Below are 24,202 nucleotides of genomic sequence, written 5' to 3' on the forward strand. Positions count from 1 at the left end.
TGGGATGAAGCGTGATATAGTAGAGTTCGTTGCTCAGTGTCTGAATTGCCAACAGGTGAAGTCTGAACATCAGAAACCTAAGGGTACACTGCAGAGGATACCCATTCCTGAGTGAAAGTGGGAAAGAATAGCCATGGATTTCGTGGTGGGTCTTCCAAAGATGCTAGGGAAGTTTGACTCTATCTGGGTTATTGTTGACAAGTTGACTAAGTCTGCCCACTTTATTCTGGTGAAGATAACTTATGATGCGGAGAAATTGGCTAAAGTCTATATTCGTGAGGTGCTTAGGCTTCACGGGGTTCCTATCTCCATCGTGTCCGACAGAGGCACCACGTTCACATCCAGGTTTTGGGAGTGTTTGCACGAGGAATTGGGTACGAAGTTAGATATTAGCACAGCCTTCCACCCTCAGACTGACGGGCAGTTTGAGCGGACTGTTCAGTTTCTTGAGGATATGCTTCGTGCGTGTGTGATGGATTTCGATGGGCATTGGGATCAATTCTTACCTTTGGTTGAATTTGCCTACAATAATAGCTATCACTCGAGTATTGATATGGCCCTATTTGAGGCGTTGTACGGAAGGAGATGTAGGTCTCCTATTGGATGGTTTGATGCGTTCGAGGTAAGACCTTGGGGTACCGACCTTCTGAGAGAGTCCCCAGAGAAAGTGAAGGTGATTCAAGCCAAGCTTCTGGCCGCGCAGAGTAGGCAGAAGGAGTATATGGACCGCAAAGTCCGAGATCTTGAGTTTGAGGAAGGAGAGCAAGTGTTGTTGAAGGTCTCACCCATGAAGGGTGTGATAAGGTTTGGGAAGAAGGGAAAGCTTATCCCGAGGTATATTAGTCCGTTTAAGATCCTTAAACGTGTGGGAGAAGTGGCTTACAAGTTGGCTTTACCTCTGGGTCTATCAGGCGTTCATTCGGTGTTCCATGTGTCGATGTTAAAGAGGTACCACAGTGATGGTTCTGCGCATAATCTGTTGGGATTTGATTTTGCTAAATGAGAATTTGTTGTATGAGGAAGAGCCCGTTGCTATCTTAGACAGGGATGTTCGCAAGCTGAGGTCTAAGGAAATAGCCTCCATGAAAGTTCAGTGGAAGAATCGTCTGGTGGAGGAAGCTACTTTGGAAACAGAATCTGATATGCGTAGCAAATACACTCAGCTTTTGGCCGAGATAGGTAACTCCTCCCTAGATTTCTCATCTTTGTCCGTTCGGGGATGAACGGTGTTTTAATTGGTATCTGGTGTAACGACCCTTCCAGTCGTTATGGGAAATGTAGGATCACCCCGCCAAATGTAATCTTTCCAAGGGTAGAACGAGCCAGTAGAAACTAAAACGTGTGAGCTAAAATTTTACTTGTTTATGGTTGTTGCTTTATTGTCTTAAGTCCGTCGGGGGGTGACGTAGAAAATTAAAACTCCGTTGGGAATTTCGAGTCTACGGGTGGATTCGTAGGGCGTCTTTATGCATATATACATGTTTGTTTTGTGTTTTTGAGGCCTCGTATGAAATGTTGGGTGATAGAGGGGAAAACTGGACAAAAAGTCAAGCTCACTGCCCAAAACAGACCGTTGTGGTGGTGGGAATACCGCTGTAGCGGTAGGTGGACCGCTTCCAGCGGCTTGCCATTTGTCGTGTGGCCGCTATGCCGGACGATTGACCGCTATGGCGGTATCGCTATAGCGGTGAGTCGACCGCCATAGAGGTGAGCGAATTTTCTTTGGGTCCGCTATAGCGGTCATGTCACACCCTTAATCCGATAGGGAGTGATGGGCACCCGACCTCATAGTGGCGAGCAAACCGCGCTTTCGTAATACACATAATCATGCTCCCGCGAGCGTGTCAAATTGCGGGCGGAAAATTTTCAAAAAACATCATACTTTTCGTCTTTTTCAAATAAAATAAAATGTTTATAGTCAGTGAATACGTAACATAATGCGTCTTGATATATGGACCTACATAGCCGATTACAAAATAAATGCAAGACAAATGCATAATAATACATCGGCTTACGCGCTCCCAAAGTCCGACATATCACACACACGACACCTGTTCGCAGTCTCTAACATAACTCCGGATACCATACAAAAGCATTCGACATCGGCGAAGACCGAGGAAATGGAGCTCGCCTATCCAGGCGAACATCTTCTCGCTAACATCGCCTACTCGTACGGGTACACAACGCGCATGAAACGCAGCCCCCGAAGAAAAGGGGGTCAGTACGGAATATGTACTGAGTATGCAAAGCAGAAAATACAGAAAGCGAAATATGTACCCGAATACCAAAGTACTTACATCTGACATATAAATCATACATAAGGGGTTCAGAAGACAAATAGGATAATCAGAATGTCAAAATGCTTCGCTTTCTTTTGAAAAACATTTCTGTCTCGTGTATACGGAAAATCAAACATATCATATGAGCTGACATTAACCGAATGCGATAACGTACGGCCCGATCCATAAATAGTATAATAATGCGATAACGTACGACCCGATCCATATATAACATAATATCATATCATTGTATATCATATCATATCATATCGGATTATCATATCATCAAATCATCGCATACCATATCACATAACACATACGGTCCATGGGACACAGCGGACGAACATGGTCGCCCTCTGTCTCGGCGCCATAACACATCATACTCCCGAAAGATTTCATGTCTCCGAAACCCGACATACCGCGGTCGATGTCGCGACCGCGTCAAATGTCCGGGGGCGGCAATATCACATATCACATACCGCGGTCAAAAGTCCGGCGGTCAATATCACATATCACATACCGCGATCAAAAGTCCGGTCAATATCACATATCACATCATACTTCGGAATCACATCATACTTCAGATTGTGCGCACGATAATAACCGGCCCGGGACTCGGCGAAAGAGGTAATAACAGAATGCACGAGCAGAATCGTAGGAAATCATATTTAATGCCAACCATTCACAAAGACTCAATAGAGTAATCAAACGAGATCGTTATTTATAAGCCAAAACGCAAGTAGTCAAATCGGTTCTTCCGAATATCACTCGAAACATACCAAACCGAACTTCAAAACCCGTAGTTACGTATCGGAATCATAAGTATACGAATCATTATTTCGGACTCAACAGACAAATATATAATCATACTCGGGGGTCGGAAAGGTAGTCATATTAAATTCTTTCAAAAGCCATCAGAATTATACAGAAGAAGATCGCGGGACCCGCGGACGGCGTCAACCCAATCCGGCCCGCCTACGAAAATCATAAATCATCATATGTTATTGAATCATTATTACAAACTCAAAAGATAAGTAAATCGATCGTATTTGAAATCGGAATAATAGTCGTATCATATCCTTTCAAAAATCGTCAGAAGTACATAAGAAAAGTCGCGGGGCCCACGGAGGGGTGTCGACTCAAGTCGGGCCCGCCCATAAAAATCATAGTTATTATACACGTCATAGAATCATTTACGAGCATATCAAGGCCATCCGGTTTTGTTTGTAAAAGTTACGGACGTTCGTAGTTTTCGAAATTATTTAGGAACAAAACTCTTTTAAAAACCAAACTTTATGCAACTTTTTGAAAATCAATCATACAAAGACCTATAAACCATAGCTTGTCCACATAAGGTTGCCAACATCAAAAGCAAATACGACTCACAAACGTGCTCGGATTTTTAAGAATAGAATTACCCGAGAAGCTCATAACATATCATAACTTAGCCATATCTAAGACATGCCAAAAGAAGGAAGGTAAGCCTTACATACCTTGATTGCTTCCTAAGCTAATCCAAACTCAAGTCTCGGCTTCTCGAAATCTACAACACGTCATTAGACACCAAACATTAGTCATAGGCACCTCGGAATCCCATTTTAAGCTCGCACTTTATTTACAAAAATTTGGGCGGCATTTCCATAAACTCAACACCCCGAGAATTTAACTCGGCCAAATTCATCAACAAAAATACCAACAAACATTCTAACAACATCAACCATTAATTCAAAACGCACTTTAACATCAACAACCTTTTTTTAGCACAATGCGACGCATTCCAATTACGTTCAAATCAACATATATAATCAACCCAACATCATTGCCCACGCGTTCAAATACCAATCCAAAACCATTCAAACATGATTCAATAACATTTCCAACAATCCACAAAATTATTCAAAACAACTCAACCAAAACATAAGGCAACCCGAAACCTTCCAAGTCCAAGGAAATATCAACAACGCATTTCTTTTCTTCCAAGTTCATAAACCCTACTAACAATCCATACTTAAACAACATTAATCTCAAAAATACAAGAAACCATATTAAGATCACATTAGGTTCCAAAACAGCCCACGTGATTTCAACTTCACTTTGAACCATTAAGCCCTCATTTTACAACATAGAATCTACAACACAACATCCTAAACATACCAAATGAAATTAGTTCTTCACTACCTTACACCACACATACACGGCCACAACACAACAATTACAACTTCACTCGAATCATTCAATACCTTCATTCTCATCACATAATCCATGACAACAACAACCAAAATACTAAGTAAAACCAATTCGCCATAACTTACCAAAATCGGACCCTATACGGCCAACATCGACACACAAAATTTTCACGATTTCCATCCATTTCCACACTATAACAACACTCAAACATGCTACATACAATTAATTCATCACTCACTACACAATAGAACACACACACGGCCTAGCACCCACACACATACCACTTTAGCATCCATATTTCCATGAATTTCATTCATTTTCACACACTACAACATGCACAAATCATCCATAACATATAAAAACAAGATTAAACTCACCTTTTCCACTTTGTTCTTCATTGACTAAAGTCATGAATTGCAAAAACAAAGGCTTTACTTGCTCCAACAATCACTCCATGTTGTTTAGGACCCTCCAAATAGTGGAAAACCTAGAAGAAAATAATTTTCCATGGTCAATTTTTAGACCTCCATTTTTCTCTCCTTGGCCGTGAGTCTCCATGCCCTTTTCTCCAAGCTTCTTGATTTTTCTAGGTGTTAAAATGATGAAGATGACTAAATTGTCATCTTATCTCACCATATATAATTATCACGTGGGCTATGGCCCACATCCAACACATGGCCACATATGGCCATTTTCATGAAATGTCAAATTTTCAAATTTTCACTTCTAGCCCCAAATTCTCATAAAATGCTTAACTTTTCATAATTCACTTTTGACCCCAAATTTTTCTTATTCCAATTTTACCCTTAATGCTCCATATCAATAAAAGATGAGTATGCAACTTGTGCACTTTTAACAAAAATCAACAAAAATCGAAAATTAAAAGTCTTGTCCATAACTCGTCGCAACCAACTTAGAATATTCCAACCTACAAAGTACGGGGTATAACAAGTCACTTGGCCGCTATAACGGAATCGCTGCAACATCGTGATGACCGCCGTAGCAGTCGACGGAAAACAGTAGCCCGAGATTTTTATCCTTAGTCTCATATTATCTGTTCACAAAACACCAACACACTTCCCAACAAGCACCTAGGGTGAGTTTTCAAGCTAGGGCAAGAAACCTTGAGAGGTAAGGTCCATTGATTACTATTCCATCATTCCATTCTCTTTCATTATTGTTATCCCCTTCATGGGTCTTTAATGGTGAAACTAAAATGGAAACCCTAGAATGTTGATAAACCTTCTAAACTTGATGGGTTATGGGTATTATCGCTTAGTTATCATCTAAATGCTTTGGTTAGTTTTTCTTTTCATGAATTGAACATTTAGAGTCATTAAACTAAGTGATTGGAGACCCAGGGTTCTATAAAAATGGTGTCTTGACCCTAAAAACTACTTGTAGTGGGAATATTGATAGAATGCTGTTATAAATAGATGTTTAATGATTACTAAGGGCCTTGATAGGTTTTTTACCACCTAGAAACTCATCCACTGGGGTAAGGAGAAGGGTATTCTTGTATTGACACTTGTGATTTGAGTATTATGACTCATTGAGCCTTCTATTTTTAGATTTTGAGCGTTCTAAGGCGTTAAGGAAAGGAAAGGCTGTAGCGAAGTGACTTGCGTGTTCCAGCTCTACATTGAGGTAGGTTACGGTTTACTTGAGTTAGACTTTGGTTAGTTGATTGTATGTTTGTGGATTCTTTAGGAGAAAGCATGTCTAGTTTTCATGCATGATATGGAGTGGCTGAACTCCTATGTGATTGTGATTGAGTGATTATGTAGGCTTCGTGTCACTATTCCCGTGTGTTGATTCTGCAGTGAATGTATTGTGATGAGAAGCTAATATGATCTTCTCGACGTTATTGTGACATGAAATGATGATTTGAGTATTGATATTGAGAAGGTAAGAAACATTGTTCTGTAAGAGGTATGGGAAGGCACATATGTTACCTAGATTATGGGCTCGTGGTCCGAGGTTAGTTCTGGAAACGATAGGTACGTTGATATGTCCCGCGTCCGAGGTTCGTACCGGAGCGGAGGTTTGTGCTCGGGTCCGAGGATTATTCATGAATGAGTGGTACATGAACACCATGGGTCCCTTGTAGGTCATGACTACTGAGCAATGACATCAGTTAGCATGTGTGTACAGTGAGTGTGGTTATTGTGGTAAACTTATTTCCGTTGTGACTTACGTGATTGTGATTCTTGACATCTTGGTGATTTGACTTTGATTATCCTTGGTTGACTTGCTGTGATTTATTGATATTCATGTCTGTTGACTGGCTTGTTTATTCTATTGATTTTATGAAATATGCATGATACTATCTACCGGTACATAGTGTTTGTATTGATACTACCTTGTTGCATTCTTTTGAGTGCAGATTGTGATACAGAGACCGCTATCCGCCCTCACATCTAGCGTGAAGGACGTTTGCTAATAGATTTGGAGTGAGCTTCTTCCCATGCCAGGCTACCCGAAGATCTTCCTTCTATGACGTTTTTTCGTACTTTGGACATTATGGTTATTTATTAGTTAGATTTCATTCCTTAGAAATGTTTTAGATTAGAGTCTTGTACGATGACTTTCCGATTTTGGGGATTTTGTAATAGTTAGAACTTTCGCATTTATTTCAGTATTTTATGGCACGACTTATTTTGTTCATTTTTGAATGAGTATTAGTTTGGTTAATAGGAAACCGGATTTGAATGGATAGATATCTTGTGTGTTGGTTCGCCCACTAGGATTTAGTTGGGTGCCAGTCATGGCGAGTTGGGTCGTGACACTATGGTACCCCGTCAGTATATGATATATACCATGTATGTATCATAAAGGATTGAGTTGTGTTTTTCTTGAAAGAATGAATCATTTCCCTATGATATCCTGTCAGTAGATAGTACATGATATATACCATATAGGTATCATAGAGGACCGAGGAGTGTTTTTTTTCTTCTGAAGAAGCGGTATATGAATATATGTTTGGGCATCATAGAGGATTGGAATGAATATGCTACTATGACACCTCATTAGTACATGATATATACCGGATTGGTATCATAGAGGACTGAGTCTTTTCTTGAAGGAATAAACTGCCAGTCCTGTATGATACCATGTTAGTATATGATAAACCATGTGGGTATCACAAAAGACTGGGATTGAGTGTTTTTCCTTGAAGGAATGAACTGACAGTCTTCTATGATACTCTATCAGTATATGATATATACTATGCGGGTATCATAGTATACTGCAATAGTATACTTCAACTGTTACTGATTTGGTATATTATATGCTAAAATATGTTTTTTGAGATATAGCAAAAAAAAAAAAGATGATATATGAGTTATCCTTCTTATTGATATATAAAAAAAAAAGCCAAAAGGTAGAATTAGATTATGAAAAAATAGTAAATAAAGAAAAAATAATTTGAAAAAAATGAAACTATAAAAAGAAAAAAAAGAAATAAAAATCACCAGAAATTAAAAAAGAAGAATAAATAAAACTAACAAAAAAAGGTGAATGAAATTAGATTATGGAGATAAAAAGGAAAAAAAAAGGAAAGAAATAAATGAAATTAAAAAAAGGAACAAGAAATAAAGAAATAAAAAAAAAGAAAAAAAGAAAGGAGCTAGTATTAAATATGAAATCAAATTATTGTGAAAAAAGAAAATAAAATAGTATGATTTGGGAAAGAAATAAATGAACAAAACAAGGGAAAAAAGAAAAAAAACGAGAAAAAAGAAAAGAAGATAAGAAGTAGAGAAATAAAAAAGAAAAGAAGAAAAAAGAGATAATTACCTACAAAGGCTACAGTGGGTATTAAGGGTAAATAGTTTTTGGGTTATGAAAATAGGGTAAAGTACGTATATATACATACTAAGGAGAAATATTTTGGAATCATGACGATAGTTTTCTATTTACAAAACATAATATTACAAATCCTATACAAAACATACTTTTTAAAAACAAAACATTACTTTTTTTAAATTTATTTATTTATTTATTTTTTGTAATTTTTTTTTAAAATAATATTTTTTTCGCTGAAAAACTTATGTATGAAAGTTGTATGAAATGTGTATATCTCGCTTAAGGCTTAAAAAGTTCGCTCAAAATTTAGTGTATGAAAAATGTATGAAATGTTTATATCTCTCTTTTAAGGCTTGAAAAATCCGCTCAAAATTGTGTGTATGAAAACGGTATGAAATTTGTATCTCGCTCAAGGCTTAGCATTTCGCTCACATCTTCGTGTATAAAGTTAATGTTAGATTTCTCTAAAATTAATACAACTACAACAACATTGTATACAACATTCAAGATTTAAAATAATCGCTTAAATTTTTGTGTATGAAATTTGTATATCTTGCTCAAGGCTTAAAAAGTTCGCTTAAAATTTGTGTCTGAAAAACGTATAAACTGTGTATATCTCGATCAAGGCTTAAACACTATGCTCAAAATTTTATGTATGAGAATAGTATGAAATGTGTATATCTCGCTCAAGACTTAGAATTTCATTCATATTTTTCGTATTGAAAATTCATATTAGGTTTATGGAAAATTAATACAACTACAACAACACTGTAACAACTTTCATACAATATTTAAGGTTTAAAGTTTTCGCTCACAATTTTGTGTATGCAAACTATATTAAAAATTTCGCTCACACGTACACATTTCATTCATATTTCATACAGCTTTCATATACAAAAATTGGAGGTAATTCTTTAAGCCTTTGAGCAAAAAAAAAAAAATTAATTTTTTTTTAAAAAAGTTTAAAATATTCTTTTGAAAAAAATATATACTATATTTTTAAATAATTTTAATTTTTTTTAAAAATATATATTTTTTTAAAAAATTATTTTCTGAAAAAAAAAAAAACGAAAAATATATCAAAATCCATCATGTTTCGTAAAATATCGTTATGTTTTGTAAATACGGAAAACTATCTATATATTTTGTAATAAAGAGTCTTAAGTAGGTACCCTATGTCATATTCAAAATTTTCAAATGGTCATAAAAGTTATTTTTAAAAAAAAAAAAACTAGCTTGCAAATTGTCTCATTTGGACAATAACGCCAGCCACTGATATATAGTAATTTGTACGTTGAGCACTAAACATAAGCTTACTGTTCTTCCCTTCCTTCTCCATTTCAGTAGTATGGTGTATAAATGTATAATGTAAATCTTCTTAATATTGTAAGATATTAATGTTAAAAGAAAATATAAAGAGTTTTTCGTGTTACATAGCTTAAATTATTGAATAGTGGAGCAAACGGGTTCAAAAGAAGTGAAATAAATTAATAGTAAGAATTCAATAATAGACTCTAATTGTTTTGTAATTGAACAGTAGTTATTGTAATTGTGTTAACTTCATAAATTTAGCATCAGCCCAAGTTCGTGGTAATGATAATTTTCACATGATTGTCACACTTTCGAAAATTTGTTATCAGAGAATTGCAGGAGATTTGTCATCATGTGCCACCGTCTAAATATTGTCCTCATTTAAGAATTTGTACAAAAATAACCTAGATGTCATACCTTTTGAAACAATGAAAAATTACGCTGTCCAATAAGTCATTCCGGGCGGGGGGCCGGGGCGGGGGGGGGGGGGGGGGGGGGCGGGGGTGGTGGCAGAGACTTGGTATAATATTCATTCCATTTTTCTTTTAAATTGATTGAAAATCTTGTCAGATTACAAATCTTACCTGTTTACAAGTTATGTCTATAGTGTATAACTTTAGTAAAAATCTTCATTGTATTTATCGTGTTAAATTGTTTATAAGATCTTGTTAGGATGTCAAATATTGTCATGTTCACAAGTTATATTGTTGGGCATAACTTTGGTACGATATTCATTTTACCTATCTTGTTAAAGTGTTCACGTTTGATGAATAGACAAATATTGTTGGCTTAATGCATATGCGGCCCCTTAAACTTACCTTTTTTTTTTTTTTTTCGCACTCGTGTGTTGTTTATTGAATCGAACTGGTCCGTCGCCAGTGCGTCTATAAAAAAACACCACCTGCTGATATGGCATAAATCGTGAGTGTCACTTTTTTTGAGCGTGTGAATGTGAGAAAAAAATGTTGATATGTATTGTAACGATATCATATACCCCGCTTTAATTATTTATACAGATTTATGAAAAATAAAAATAAAAATAAATTTATTGATGATTGTGATTACAACAAGAGTAATGCTTATTCATTTCCCAAGTTCTAGTAATGTTTATAATTTTTATAAAATTTCTCTTTATCTTCACCAGTAAAGCGGAACGAGCATAGAGTTGAATTGAAGTGACGCACACGGCCTACGGGAGTGGAAGAGTGTGTCAGGAAAGAGCCAACTCGACCAAAGCTTTCTGAAGTGTAGATACCAAATCCTATAGTCTTAGGCCTCTTTTGTGCTCCTCTTGCTGCTGAAGTTCCCTTGCCCCCATTTAGCCCAGGCATTGAAGGTGTTTGATCGGCTACCCCTCTTCCCCTGGCATAATAAATCTGTATAAATAGTTAAAAGGGGTAAATATTTATCGTTACAATACACATCAGCATATTTTTCTCACCTTCACACGCTAAAAAAAAGTGACACTCACTAAAATGAAAAAAAGGGCCAAATTTAAGGGGTCGTATTTTACGTATCTTGTTAAGTGTTCACATGCATGTTGTTCACATGCATGTCTTGATGGATAGACAAATATTGTTTTGTTCAATTATTCACATTTTTTGTGATAGACAAATATTGTTTTTTATTGTAACAAGACTCATACCATCTTCATTTATTCGCATCTTTTATTCACTAATTTGTGATGTTATATGATTAGCAAACAATGGACTTGGTATTATATTAACGGCATTCTAATTAATCTCATCATCTCTTTAAAAAATTGTTCACAAATTTTATTGGACTAACAAGACTTCATACCATCTTCATTTTATCTATCTTATTAAAATTCACTAAACAAAAGTTAAATATCGAATAACTAATTTGTGATGTTTTAATTTCGCCCCAAACAATGGAAATTTTCTTCTCCCTCCATTTAACGAACGGTGTTTTATTAAAGAATGTATAATTAAAGGAAATGCCATATTAACGCATTCAGGAAAAAATAATTAATCTCTATCAATAGACCTGCTAAAGCACCGAATTGTATGTGGTTAATTTATCTACGTACTAGACACTTGAGATTATGCACAAATATATATGCTTTTAAATTGAACCGAAAATGTTTAATAAAAATATTTTTTATGTATTCAGGTGCTCAATTGAAATAAACCATCTTTCAAATATGTAAATAAAATTTACTGACAAATTCAATGTATTCCATCAAATGAAAACAAAAGTTAAATATCAGCCCACCAAAATACCACCCAAACGAAATTTGTCATGAGAATGACCCTATAAGTTAGTGGGCTTTATTTACCAATTGTAAGAGTGGTGAAGTCTGGCCCAAGCCCTAAGTTCTCAATAAGCCTATATAAAAATACCTAAAACCCTAAGTTTGTGTTTATCAGAGACACTGAGATCACCAAAAACCAAAGGGGATGGCGCCGCCGAACACAGGACTTAGTGTGGGATTGAACAAAGGACATGTTGTTACCAAGAAGGACTTAGCTCCACGCCCTTCTGATAGAAAAGGGGTAATTTTTTTTGAACCCATATTACTTGTTTAGTTGTATTAGCTTTGGATTTGTAATGTTTAGATTTTGAATATCTGGTGCACCCCCTTTTCTTTTATGTAGGTATTTGAATCATAAATATGAACTCAGCAACTGTGTAACACTGTACATTCTTTGTGCAAGTATATTGGATTAATGATTAAGTAAAAGCTTCTAGCTTTCGTTTTTTGTTTTGTTTGTAATCATTGAGGTTATGCAAAATCACAGATAGAAGGTACATATGATGGTATGAAATGTCAAAGTTTGTAGTTTGTGTATTCGTATCATTCTAGAGGAGTTAAAGATGTACTGTGTTTAATTAGAGCACAGACATGGGAAAAAATTGTCATTTTGACAGGATTGGCCGAAATGTGTGTATGCTGAAAACATTAAGGTTGTAGGTTTGTGTATACATGATATTTGTCAATGAGTGTATGTAGGGAGTTGAAAAAGCATGATGGTGAAAGTAGAGTACAGTCTGAGTTGAACCAACAATTGTAATCTTTTACAATGTACCTAAGGTTTGTGTATGCTTTATTTCCTTAGAACCCAAGGGAGTTGCGAATTATGATGGTGAAATGGGAGTACAGTCTGGGACGAACCAAAAGCTGTTACCTTTTAGAATGTACCCAGACCCCACTTGTGGGGTTATATTGGGTTTGTTTTTGTATATAAAAATTCTTCACCCGAGAGTAAAATGAGTTCTACTGTCTGATATTGCTAATGTAAAAGTGAAAACCACCACTGTCTAGAGCAGCATTGCATGATTTCTGTAAGTAAGTTCTTCCTCTAGTTCTTTTTAATAGAAACTTTTCAGTTGTGGATTGATGCATTGCGTTTCAGTGTCAATTGAGGTCTCTAGTTTTGGATGTGCATGTCATGTTTTGCTTGCATGGATATTTGTTTCGGTTACTTAATTGCTTTGTTAATTTCAGAAAACAAGCAAGAGAATCCACTTCGTCAGGAGCCTCATCAGAGAAGTCGCGGGATTTGCTCCATATGAGAAGAGGATTACTGAGCTTCTTAAAGTTGGCAAGGACAAGCGTGCATTGAAGGTAGCCAAGAGGAAGTTGGGTACTCACAAGAGGGCAAAGAAGAAGAGAGAGGAGATGTCTAGCGTTCTCCGTAAGATGAGGTAATGTCTTGTGATTATTCGGTTTTTGGAGTAGTCAGTCATATTACTATTACTATCTTAGTAGGAGCCTGTTTGGATGGGCTTAAAATAAGCAGCTTATAAGCTGCTTTAGATAAGCTAAGCCAAATGGGTTCAATTATTTTTTTGGGCTTATTTTATGCACAAAATGGCTTTAAGCTGGCTAGCCAAATACTCAAAAAAGCTGAAAACAGCTTATAAGCAATTTATAAGCCAATCCAAACGGGCTCTAGAAGAAGAGTATGCAAATCCTTGACTAATATTTCATTCCTTCTGTTCTTTGCTTTGTGCAGGGCCACCGGAGGTGCTGAAAAGAAGAAGTGAAGACTTTATCCTCATTTTGACGATTGAGGGACTAAGTTCATTAGCTATACATGATCTTTTTGATTTAGTTGTGAAAATCTCTCTTTTCTAGAAAGAAGATTCGTGACAAGAACTATGGCTTTTTTGAATTTTCATCAAGATTGTGACATTTTGCTCAACTTTCAAGTCGACATTTCAGTTCTTATATAGTTTTGTATTCTATATTTTCGGGTAAAGCACGTTACTCTTGGCTCCTTATATTATTAACTTGTACTGCGCTCACTTCCGTGTCAAGTTGACCTAGGCTGTCCCTATAATTTTGAGGACAATATTGTTTCATCATCCCAAAGAAAAACTCAATATGTCGGTTTGTTCTTCTCCCTGCTAAGGCCTCAAGCTTTTAAGTATCTGAACTATTTAAAGAAAGGTGCAGATCTATGTCGGTTTGTTCTTCTCCCTGCTAGTAAGCAAGTGAACTTTTTAAAGCCACGCAGCACTAGTTCTACTCAATCTGAAAGGTGTATCACGTGAAGAATTTTTGATGTGCTACATAATATGTTCACTGGTTTAGTTTTCCCATACCCGAAATAGTTTTGGCTTGTTAAATTGTAGTTTTCAGAGTGGTCACAGTTGTTAGGAACTTCTGTATGACGCTCAATATTGTTAGTATTACATAGTAGTGACTCTACGATACATTTTCTAACCGGCTATAATAAGTCAGTATTAGCGGCAAGAAAAAACAATCCCAAGTAAGCTCTTTTCAAATTGGAGAAGAATATGTAATCTTTCTGTTCAAATTGCAAGGAGGACAATTTGACCTCCTCTATCTTGAGATTTTGGAAGAATACAACACTCTGTATTTGGGTTTGCTGATACTGAAACCTACATTTCACGCCAGAACTATCATCCCTTATCTTTATAACCAGACCACACCGATAGTCATATTACCTCTTTACATAAAATATTGTCCCTTACTTGCAAGCAATAATTAATTCACATTCTCACTCTACTATATTATTTAACCATAGTAAACTCGTGTAGTTTGACGTAAACAACAAATGTGAGCAAATTCCTTTTTCAAGTTAGGTCGCATGTACTCCATACTGATGGGAGTTATAGTGAGATGAATAGACGCAGCGCTGGCTAAACTCTATCCTTTAAAATGAAACGTCGATATCTTCAGCATCCTTGGTCAATCTCTCTTTTCTGTGTGTGTTAAGAGGGGGGCTGTCATATGTCTTCTTTCGTTATTCATTTGTTAAGAGACGAATTCAGTACAATTGAGAAGTTCAGAGTACTAATACAAACTCGTATATAGTACAATTAAGAAGCTAAAATAATCAATGTGGTAATGGAAGGTATCCCTCTCAAAGTTTTCTTTTATTCCCTCTGCTGGTGGATGGCAATGGCCACCAGCTTGTATGGGCCAAGATTGACTGCTCCAATCAGAGAAAATTTATTGACCAAAATAGCAAAATGGATACAAGAGTCTTTCATACAACACATTTTTCATGTCTTGAATTTCTGTGAGATTTTCTCGACTCCGTCCCTGCAATCACCGGCGAAGCGCTTAACACCATCCTTGAAAGCCGAGCCAACTTCAGCTGAGCTTTGCTGTATTCCTTGTACTGAGCTTCCCATCTTCGACATGGTAGCATCCTTGAACTCCACTGTTTGCCTGCCTGCCTTTTGTGCCCACTCCTTAAGCATGGTGATCAGCAACATTATTTTTTCAATAATCATATGAATAGTCTCTTTTGATTTCCCTCTCACTGTATCAGCCATTTCCTTGAGCTTGTCCACTAATGTTTCAGCTCTGTTAACAGCCGATTCAACGGACTGAGTTCCAGCATTCTGCCATGTAACTCCAGCATTGGCTTCTTCTTGCAGGTCATTGTCAACTACCACTTTGATGCCTTGCTTCTGCCAGCGGTCTCTAGCCCCTTCCAAGGTTTTTGCTTGCTCTCTAGCTTTTTTAGCCTCGTCTTCCGCCCAAGTCCTGGTTGCAAGATTTAAATAAGTAATCAATCAATTGTAGATGCAAACAGGGAGAACAGAAAAGTTGTTTTTAAACGCTAGTGAGAAACTATTGCAGCAAATAAAAGATGTGCTAAATGTTTCAACATGAACCGATGAAGTTGCTTAACATTTGTTATTTTAAAATTAGGGATGGAGCAACAGACCAACAGGAACTGACAATATCAGAGGTGCTAGAGTTACCATACAATGAAATATCAAATGGCGGTAGTTTCACATAAAACCTATTCGTCAGATAATGTAGCTTCTTATGATACTAAAGCAACCCACAGGCCACAGATCAAGGCAGAAGGTTTAGGAAAAACACCAGACTTACAAGGAAAAAATAGGTGACTGCTCAAACATAAGACCAAGAGATATTGTATACTTCAAGTACTCTGTATTATTGGCAATGATCGACAAGTGAGTTTGAACAAAAAACCAGGGTAGGCAAGACAAGGAACAGGCTTCAAAATCATCGAAAGAAGAAAATAGGATAGATTTTCTCAGCACCTTTTCACAGAGAAAAGAAATTACTCGAGCCAAAGTACCACTAGTACCAACTCTAATGGTACGTGATATTGTCACTGCTTCCCCAGAATGCTCAAATATCAATATATTATTGAACTAATCTTCAGCCAGCTATAAACAAACAAGAAGTGAACTGTGGGATTGACAGTAATCAGTAAGCAGGTGATATCCTCCTTCATGAGCCATTTGATGCGGTGAATTTGCATGGTAATTAAGATCCAACTAATTTTGTTTAAGATAATACATTTCTTACCTAGCTAAGGATAATGCTTTCCTCTCGACCTCCAGCTCATACTGCAATCGTGCTATCTCTTGGTTTTCAAATTCTGCATCTTTCTTTAGCTTTTCGATCCTCTCTTTATCATATGAGATCTCTAATTTGTCGTTCATAAGAGTCTGTAATTGTTCTTCTACCTCGCGTCTTAATCTGGAAAAAACTTCCATTTCTGAATCAACAGCAGCACGTTCCTTCATTAAAGCTAAATTCTCTTCCTCCCGCTGAGCTCTCAAACTCTCCAACTCTCTCCTTGCTTCCTCAGCCATCTTCTCCACTGCATCAATTTTTTCCCTTTCTAATAAGAGCTCCTTCTCAAAACTTGCATTCACATCTTTTTCAACTTCAGCTACCAGAGCATTATGGGCTGAAACAGCTTTTTCAGCCATTGATTCAGCCTCAATGCGTGCAAGTTCCTCACCAACGATGTCAGAAGCTTCACCAGTTGCTAGGGCAATAGCAGCTTGGGCTTTGGTCACAGGTTTATGCGGTTGGAAGAGTCTTGTGTACCCTGTATTGACAGGTTAGTAATAGCATATCTTACCCTTTCCCACATCTAACATAATTCCTCATCAGACACGATCAATAGAACTCACCAAATGCAAGTGCTACTATTCCCTGTTCACCTGATGACAAGTCAGCTACCAGCGCAGGCCATGCATCTGGATGAATCTTATCAGCATCTATGAACCCAGAGAATTTCTGTACGGACTGTTAAGCAAAACAGAATGTAGCAATTAGTAAATTGCAACTTACTACATGTAATAAACAAGATAGAAAACCATCCATTCTTCAATTTGTATGCAACCTTTTGGTCAACAAGTGGTAGCTGTCTTTTCTCTATGGCCATCTTCCAGCTGACAAGATCTTGACGTGATAAAGGACTGCAATGCAGAACATTAATGCATCAAGTAGGAAATGACTAGTAAATGTTAGTTGGAGTCAAAATATATTAGCAATGCCATGAAGCTAATAGTAATAACATTGGGAATAATATCATTCTTTTACCAAAAGTACATCAGGAGAACATTGATCAGCAACTTAAATGAATACAAAATCTAAGCAAAATATTAGCAACCATAACCTCGACCAACATACAAGGTCGTAAGGAGATAGTTTTTGTATTCATCAGGGAAGGGAGGTAGTATATGAGAGAGGCAGAGGATATATCTGTGGAAATTTAAAACGCTCATCAGCACAATCTCCACCAGTAAGATACTGTTGAATTATCGACTCTTCAGAAGCGATGACCTAAAAGAAACCCAACATTGCATTTGTGGGCAGTATTATACCTTTCGGGACAGAAGAAGACAGGACTTTGGTCATCATCCGAAGATGACTGCATGTCACGTCTTGAGAGCTTGCTGGAAAGTAACCCTGCTTCGGCCAAACCTAAAAAGATTCACATTCAGAAGACCACAGTCCAAAGTCAGCATTTGAATTCAAAGCATAACTTAACAAATAAAATTGGTGATTCGGAGCTCTACCTTGTATAGACGGGAAGTCTGGATCATCAGATGTAACATCATCGAAGGCAAGATCAGTAACATTCTCAATGTACATAGCAGGGTAGACCTTTGAGACAGTGGTTCTGTAGTAATCAATAGCACTCTTGCTTCCTCAATAGGTATGTGACTGGACTTTTCAGTCTTTCAAATTTAAAACAAGTCTACCAAAAATGTTGGGGAGTATAAGAGACAGGCATACCTTGATAGAGCACTACTAGCAGAGACCAACCAACGAGCATACTCACGCCGAGTGCAAAGATCTCCAGGTTGAACATCAGACTCAATAACCTACAACATAAAGATTCAAAACCAGATGCAAAACACATCTTGGAAGAAATGCGAAACTAACACAGGATCGAACTTTCTCCTTGACCGTATGTACCTTATATAGGTTTCTTCATCTAAAGAAGGACGGATCAAAAATTCTCACTAACACATGCTTGATAAAAGATGAAAAGAGGGGGTACAACTTGGGCGCAACTCGAATATTCCATTGGGTGCTTGCTACCTCCCATAAGCACAGGTCAAGTGACTTTGCCTACCAGGGCTTAGGCATTTGAGAAGAAATTACCACAGTTCTCCTTTTATCGCATGCCATATTATGGCAATCTAGCACTTGGAGATGCCTAGATATCCAGCAAAGGTGCATTTGCTACCTACAGTGCTTCTGTAATTAAAGTTCTAATTACGAGCCCATCCAACTGATCAATGCTCTCATTCTACAATTTTTGGTTACTGCAGTCTCATTTAAGATATACCAGGCAGCCAACTTAAAGCCGTAGTAAAACTTCAACCACAGCAGGGATTGCCCTCTTAAGACCTGATCTAAGAGACATGAAAAGAGGGACTATGAACAAAGACTAACACGACGGTGAAGATAGTTGACAGAAATAACAATAACCACCCTGTTGTCTAAGGGAAGAGAGATTATGGTGAAGAAAATTTATCATAGGAAATAATTAAGAAGGGTATTTCCCTCTCAGCTTTTTTCTGGTTTTACATAATACTTTTGCTAACATCCCTCATCAGTTTCTCTCAGAGAAAAACTTACCATGAAGGGGAGGAGCTTATTTCCCAATAAAATTGAGTTATCTAAGTGAAAATATCAACCCGAAGTAACTTGAGCAATAAATCATATACCATGAAACAAAAACTCTATCCAGGAAAGACCGAACTCAATAAAGCAATTATCTAATACCTTCAAAGCTTGTAATGCTGCGAGCGCTTGACCTTGGACTTGATCAAAGGAAGCAGGAACTAAAACCTTTCCCGGAAGTGCCTGCAAAGCTGGAGAAATAGTAGATGGAGCAGGAATACCAGCAGAAGTAAAGATATCCCCAGGATCCGTTGAGTTAAAAGGTGATCTGCTTGCATTCATATCCTTAAAATCGTTTCCAAGATGGTCATAAGCTGTTGTTGAAACTGAAGCTGTACCAGGCACTTCGTCTCTGTTTAACTTATCTCCATCAATTGGAACCTCCGGCATTTTGCTCAGGTCAACATTGGCAGTGGGAAATGAGATTTGAGTCTCTACAAACTCTTCGTGCATAATCATGGGTTCTAGAAGTGGTTCTGATTGTGGATTAACAACAGTGTCGAGGTTAGAAGGCTCAATAGGAGGTGAGTCTCTCGAGTATCCTGATCCCTCCAAATTAGATTCTCCCACCTGGTTATTAACTTCATATGTTGAATTTGGATTAATAACTGATGCAGCTGCAACTTCATCATTATTAAAGTTCTTCTGTTTTGGTTCAGTTGTTGGTTCTGGTTTTCCCGCAACAAGACTGTCTTCCTCACTTTCATAGCTTGACGTCACAAAGGTAGCTTCAGGAGATTCAGATATGGCTTCAGTACCAACTACTCCATCATCACTAGCTTTTCCGTCATCCAAATCATGCTGAATATGGGTCTCATCAACGACTGCACCATCATCGGATGGATTCCCATCATCAGTATTCCCACTAATTCTATTTTCAACAGCTCCAGCATTTTCTGTGTATAAAGATGGATCCTTGCTTATACCTGCCTCTTCACCACTATAATCTTTGATTTCATTATCATCTAAAACTTTCTCCTCTTGAACTGTGTCATTATGATTGTCAGAATCGATCGACATTTCTTGATGTGCTGTCAAGGGCTCCATCTGCTGTTTAATTCCTGTGTACATGCACTTTCAAAATATGAACCTAACAAGCAGGAAGCTCTCAAAGCAAAATACCATTTCTGAACAGGATGTGCATTTTGTCACGAATGGCATAAATAACTATCCAAACACACATGTGATAAGTCAAACACATACGCTTCAACAAATTAGCATACTCCATTGAGTATTAAGCAATATCTCAAATATTAAGCTTCTTTGTAACCAACCCTCCCAAACGTCACAGACTAATGATATTGATTTTCCAAAAGCAAAAAGGGAATTTGAGTGGGTTCCATATCTGACAAGTCCCACATATACATGTCAAACTTAGGACTTCTCAAATTATTCACATTGTCTACTTCTCATACAGATGCTGATGTTTTACAAATATAATCAGGTTTTCCAGTCATTATTACTTTAAAAAACATTCCATCCCTAGCTTTTGACAGAACTCACTTGGTCATCATAGTTAGTGGAAAATACTAAACTCACTTATTGAACTCCGTCTGCTTATCGATAATGCAGCAAAGGTAAGGCCAGACACAAGGATAATCCCAGCTGCTCCAGCTCCAACAATCCCTGAAAATAAGCTACTTCAAAAGTGTTATCAGTCCACAAAAAGAACCAAGACAAACCTGCTGTCTTAAAAATTATTATGCATTCCGCAGTCATAGCACTGATCAGATTCATTTGAAAATCAAAATTTGTCATGATCAAATGCAGAATGCATTCATTTTATGCGCTATATCATATATGGACTCTCAACATCCATTCGGAATTCAAACCCCTGATATTCCAACACTCAATATTTTATCTTAAAACAAAATCAAACGTTCTCCAAAACTATTTCCACAGTTTGTACTGCCATACAAACCCCTAACACAACCTGAAAAAAACTGAAACTAATGTAAATGTACCATTACCAACTGACTAAGTCTTAATTCAAACCACTCCCGCTGTCCCAATTTATGTGGCATGCTTTCCTTTTCAATCTGTCCCAAAAAAATGTCACCTTTCTATATTTAGAAACAATTTAACTTTATTAGATGCTTTAAAGCCAGGACCAGGACCACAAATTTAAACAGTCTTCCTTTCTTTCTTAAACTCGAAGTAATTAATATCGCCAATTATAACGAACTCACCTGCGATATTCTGCTTTCCCTGTGACTCACTAGATTTCTCAGCACCATCAGCTCCAGACCATCCAGCAAAACCATCAGTTGAATTAGTCGAATTTACCCCTGCACTACTTCTTTTTTCCACTCCACTACCATTTGACACATTATTACCATTCATTTTAATCGAAACCAAACGAACCCCATGATAATCCAACTTCCCTACACGCATTCCTGCAAATATTGCCTTAGGCTTTTTGCTAGTGAATGCTAATCTAAGCTGAAAAGAGTTTGGACACCATGTTGTAGTTAAAGAACTCATTTTTTCTTGAAATTTTTATAAAACCCCAATTGATAATTAGGGTTTATAATAGTGTGATTGAGCTTTGTTAGTAATGCTTCAAATGATTTTTCCTATAGAGATGGTGTTAAGATATTTGGAAGTGAAAATATTTAGGGTTTTTCTTTGTTAGTAATATTGTGGAGAAAGTAGAAGATACCTTTGTTTTTATCTTATCTTTGCTTTATCTTATACGAATTTTTATTGTTTTTTTTTCTTTTCCGTAGGTCGTACTAAAGCAATATGATATAAGCTGCTAGCGTAGACCAACTGAATTACCCGTTACCGGATGTACGCTTTCTATTGTTGAAATACGAGATGTACCATTTTCTGCATAATTTATTATCAATCCTGGAAATATAAATATTCCCTTGGTCCCAATATTAGTTGTCAAGGTTGCTAAATATACTTATTTCACAAAATCAAGATGAAATTAATTAATTTTTTGTTGGTTTATATTATGATTTTTTAAATACCAATAAGATTAATTAAATGTTGTTCTTAAATTGAGTGCATATTCATTAAAGAGAGTAAGGGTAAATTGGTAAAACAAATTACTTATATTTTTTAAGGATCGTGAAAAAGAATAACATGACAACTAATATGGAACGAAGTGCGAAGTAGCTTAAAAAAAAAAACAAGGGGGTATTATAACACTTTTACAAGTACTATACTGTCAAAGTAGATATAAGATTAAATTATCAGATTTTGAATTAATTAGATTAAGGAAGTTAAGATGGATTATACCATTTTGGATGGGATAGGAAGGGAGTTACCCTTTGTTTGTGAGTCCGGATGAAAATGGGTTATTTTTACAGTAAAGAGCCCAAAATGGGCTGCTCCTTTTTTTTTATACCACAATGGGTATTTCGTTGGTTATCCAACGAAATACCCAACATTCTTGTTCATGACCAAGATTTTTTTTCAACCAAATTTTTTTTTTTTTTTTTTGCATTTCGTGATGCTATTCACGAAATAGCATTAAATTTTTTTTTTTGCATTTGATGCTATTCACGAAATAGCATTAATTTTTTTTTTTTAATTTGATAACAAAAACAAAACGAAATTAAAAAAATAAATATTTTTGTCCTATTTCGTTTTTGTTAATGCTGTTATCAAATTAAAAAAAAAAAATTTAATGCTATTTCGTTAAGCATTTCACGAAATGCAATCAAATTAAAAAAAAATATTATATTTCCCTATTTCATTTTTGTATAAACGAAACAATTTTTTTTTTTAATTTCGTTTTTTGTGTAAACGAAATAATTTTTTTTTATTTCGTTTATACAAAAATGAAATAGGAAAATATAATAATTTTTTTAATTTGGTTGCATTTCGTGAAATGCTTAACGAAATAGCATTAAATTTTTTTTATTTTTTTATTTGGCTCATAACAAAAACGAAATTAAAAAAAAAAAATATTTTTGTCCTATTTCGTTGGTAGTCCAACGAAATAGGACAAAAATATTTAATTTTTTTAATTTCGTTTTTTTATAAACGAAATATTTTTTTTTATTTCGTTTATATAAAAACGAAATAGGAAAATATAATTTTATATAGAGCACCGATATTTTTTTTACGCGGACAATAATGTAGGCTCAATACATTAAGGATACGTAAACGTTCGGATCGTCGTTTTAGGGGTTGAAAAGGTAGCCGAAGTAAATTTTGTTTAAGGTTTAAGTGTTTTATTTTTTTAAGGTTTTGATTTAGGCGTGTTATTTTTTAATCAAGACATAACTTTATTTTGAATATAAATATAATTTTAAAAAATATAGGGAGAAAATTTGTAAAGGTCGGTGGTCATGTCCGGATGTAGAACTTGCGTATTTTTCGAGAAAACAAACCGCCATACGCGGTTTTGGCAAAAAAAAAAAAAACACCTTTTATCCCATTCAATTTCAATTTTCCCCAAATTGGCCGAAATTTTCAGTTTTATTTACTTATAAGATGATGATACGCAATAGATTTCAACGTAAAAATCCCGGGGTAATGTAGTTGTGAATGTCAATTTCACTTAGGTTTCAATTTTTGAAAATAAAGTCAATTAATTTTCTCGACATATAAAGTTGACTAAAATAACCTTACAGTCAAACAAAACTTACTTCGGGCACCTTTTCAACTCCTAAAATGACTATCCGAACGTCTATGTATCCTTGATGTATTGGGCCTACATTATTGTACGCAGAAAAAAATATCAGGTTCTATATTTTTTACTGCGCTATGCCAAAAAAAAAAAAAAAAAAATTCTTTAGCGCAGTATTTTACTGCGCTAAAGGTAGTTTTGTAACTCTTTTTTTTGTTGGGGTATTTTGGTTCATTTGATTTTTTATTGAGTCATTTTTGTTCCGGACCCTTTTTTGTATGAGCCAAATACTATTTCGTTAGTAGTATCACGAAATACAAAAAAAAAAAATTATTATATTTTCCTATTTCATTTTTGTATAAACGAAATAAAAAAAATTTATTTCGTTTATACAAAAAACGAAATAAAAAAATAAAAAAATTTGTCCTATTTCGTTGGACTACCAACGAAATAGGACAATTTTTTTTTTTTTAATTTCGTTTTTTGTATGAACCAAATTAAAAAAAAAAAAAAAAAAATTTAATGCTATTTCGTGAATAGCTTCACGAAATGCAAAAAAAAAAAAAAAAAAAAAAATTTTGGTTGAAAAAAAAACTGCCATGAACAGTAAATGCT

General features: G+C 35.9%; 2 protein-coding genes across 4 annotated transcripts; one reads left to right on the plus strand and one right to left on the minus strand.

The window, feature by feature from the left end:
• The first annotated feature begins 11,944 nt into the window (after positions 1–11,944).
• Positions 11,945–13,779, plus strand: LOC132056550 (large ribosomal subunit protein eL36z-like). The gene is made up of 3 exons (XM_059448808.1): positions 11,945–12,100; positions 13,054–13,253; positions 13,565–13,779. The coding sequence occupies exons 1-3, from the start codon at positions 12,005–12,007 to the stop codon at positions 13,593–13,595; spliced, it is 327 nt and encodes a 108-aa protein (XP_059304791.1). The 5' UTR covers positions 11,945–12,004; the 3' UTR covers positions 13,596–13,779.
• Positions 13,780–14,802: 1,023 nt separating this feature from the next.
• On the minus strand, positions 14,803–21,701 carry LOC132056551 (uncharacterized). Of its 3 annotated transcripts, none has more exons than XM_059448809.1 (10): positions 21,189–21,701; positions 20,539–20,625; positions 19,102–20,060; positions 18,103–18,191; positions 17,883–18,010; positions 17,688–17,787; positions 17,204–17,279; positions 16,992–17,106; positions 16,375–16,906; positions 14,803–15,573 (listed from the first exon to the last, which is right to left on the minus strand). In XM_059448809.1, the coding sequence occupies exons 1-10, from the start codon at positions 21,481–21,483 to the stop codon at positions 15,084–15,086; spliced, it is 2,871 nt and encodes a 956-aa protein (XP_059304792.1). In that variant the 5' UTR covers positions 21,484–21,701; the 3' UTR covers positions 14,803–15,083. The 3 variants fall into 3 exon arrangements, with proteins under 3 accessions (XP_059304792.1, XP_059304793.1, XP_059304796.1); XM_059448810.1 differs by having other exon boundaries at positions 17,883–17,986; positions 21,189–21,700; XM_059448813.1 differs by having other exon boundaries at positions 20,539–20,636; positions 21,189–21,327.
• Positions 21,702–24,202: the final 2,501 nt, after the last annotated feature.

Source organism: Lycium ferocissimum, chromosome 5 (assembly GCF_029784015.1).
Source record: "Lycium ferocissimum isolate CSIRO_LF1 chromosome 5, AGI_CSIRO_Lferr_CH_V1, whole genome shotgun sequence".
NCBI classification, from domain to species: domain Eukaryota; kingdom Viridiplantae; phylum Streptophyta; class Magnoliopsida; order Solanales; family Solanaceae; genus Lycium; species Lycium ferocissimum.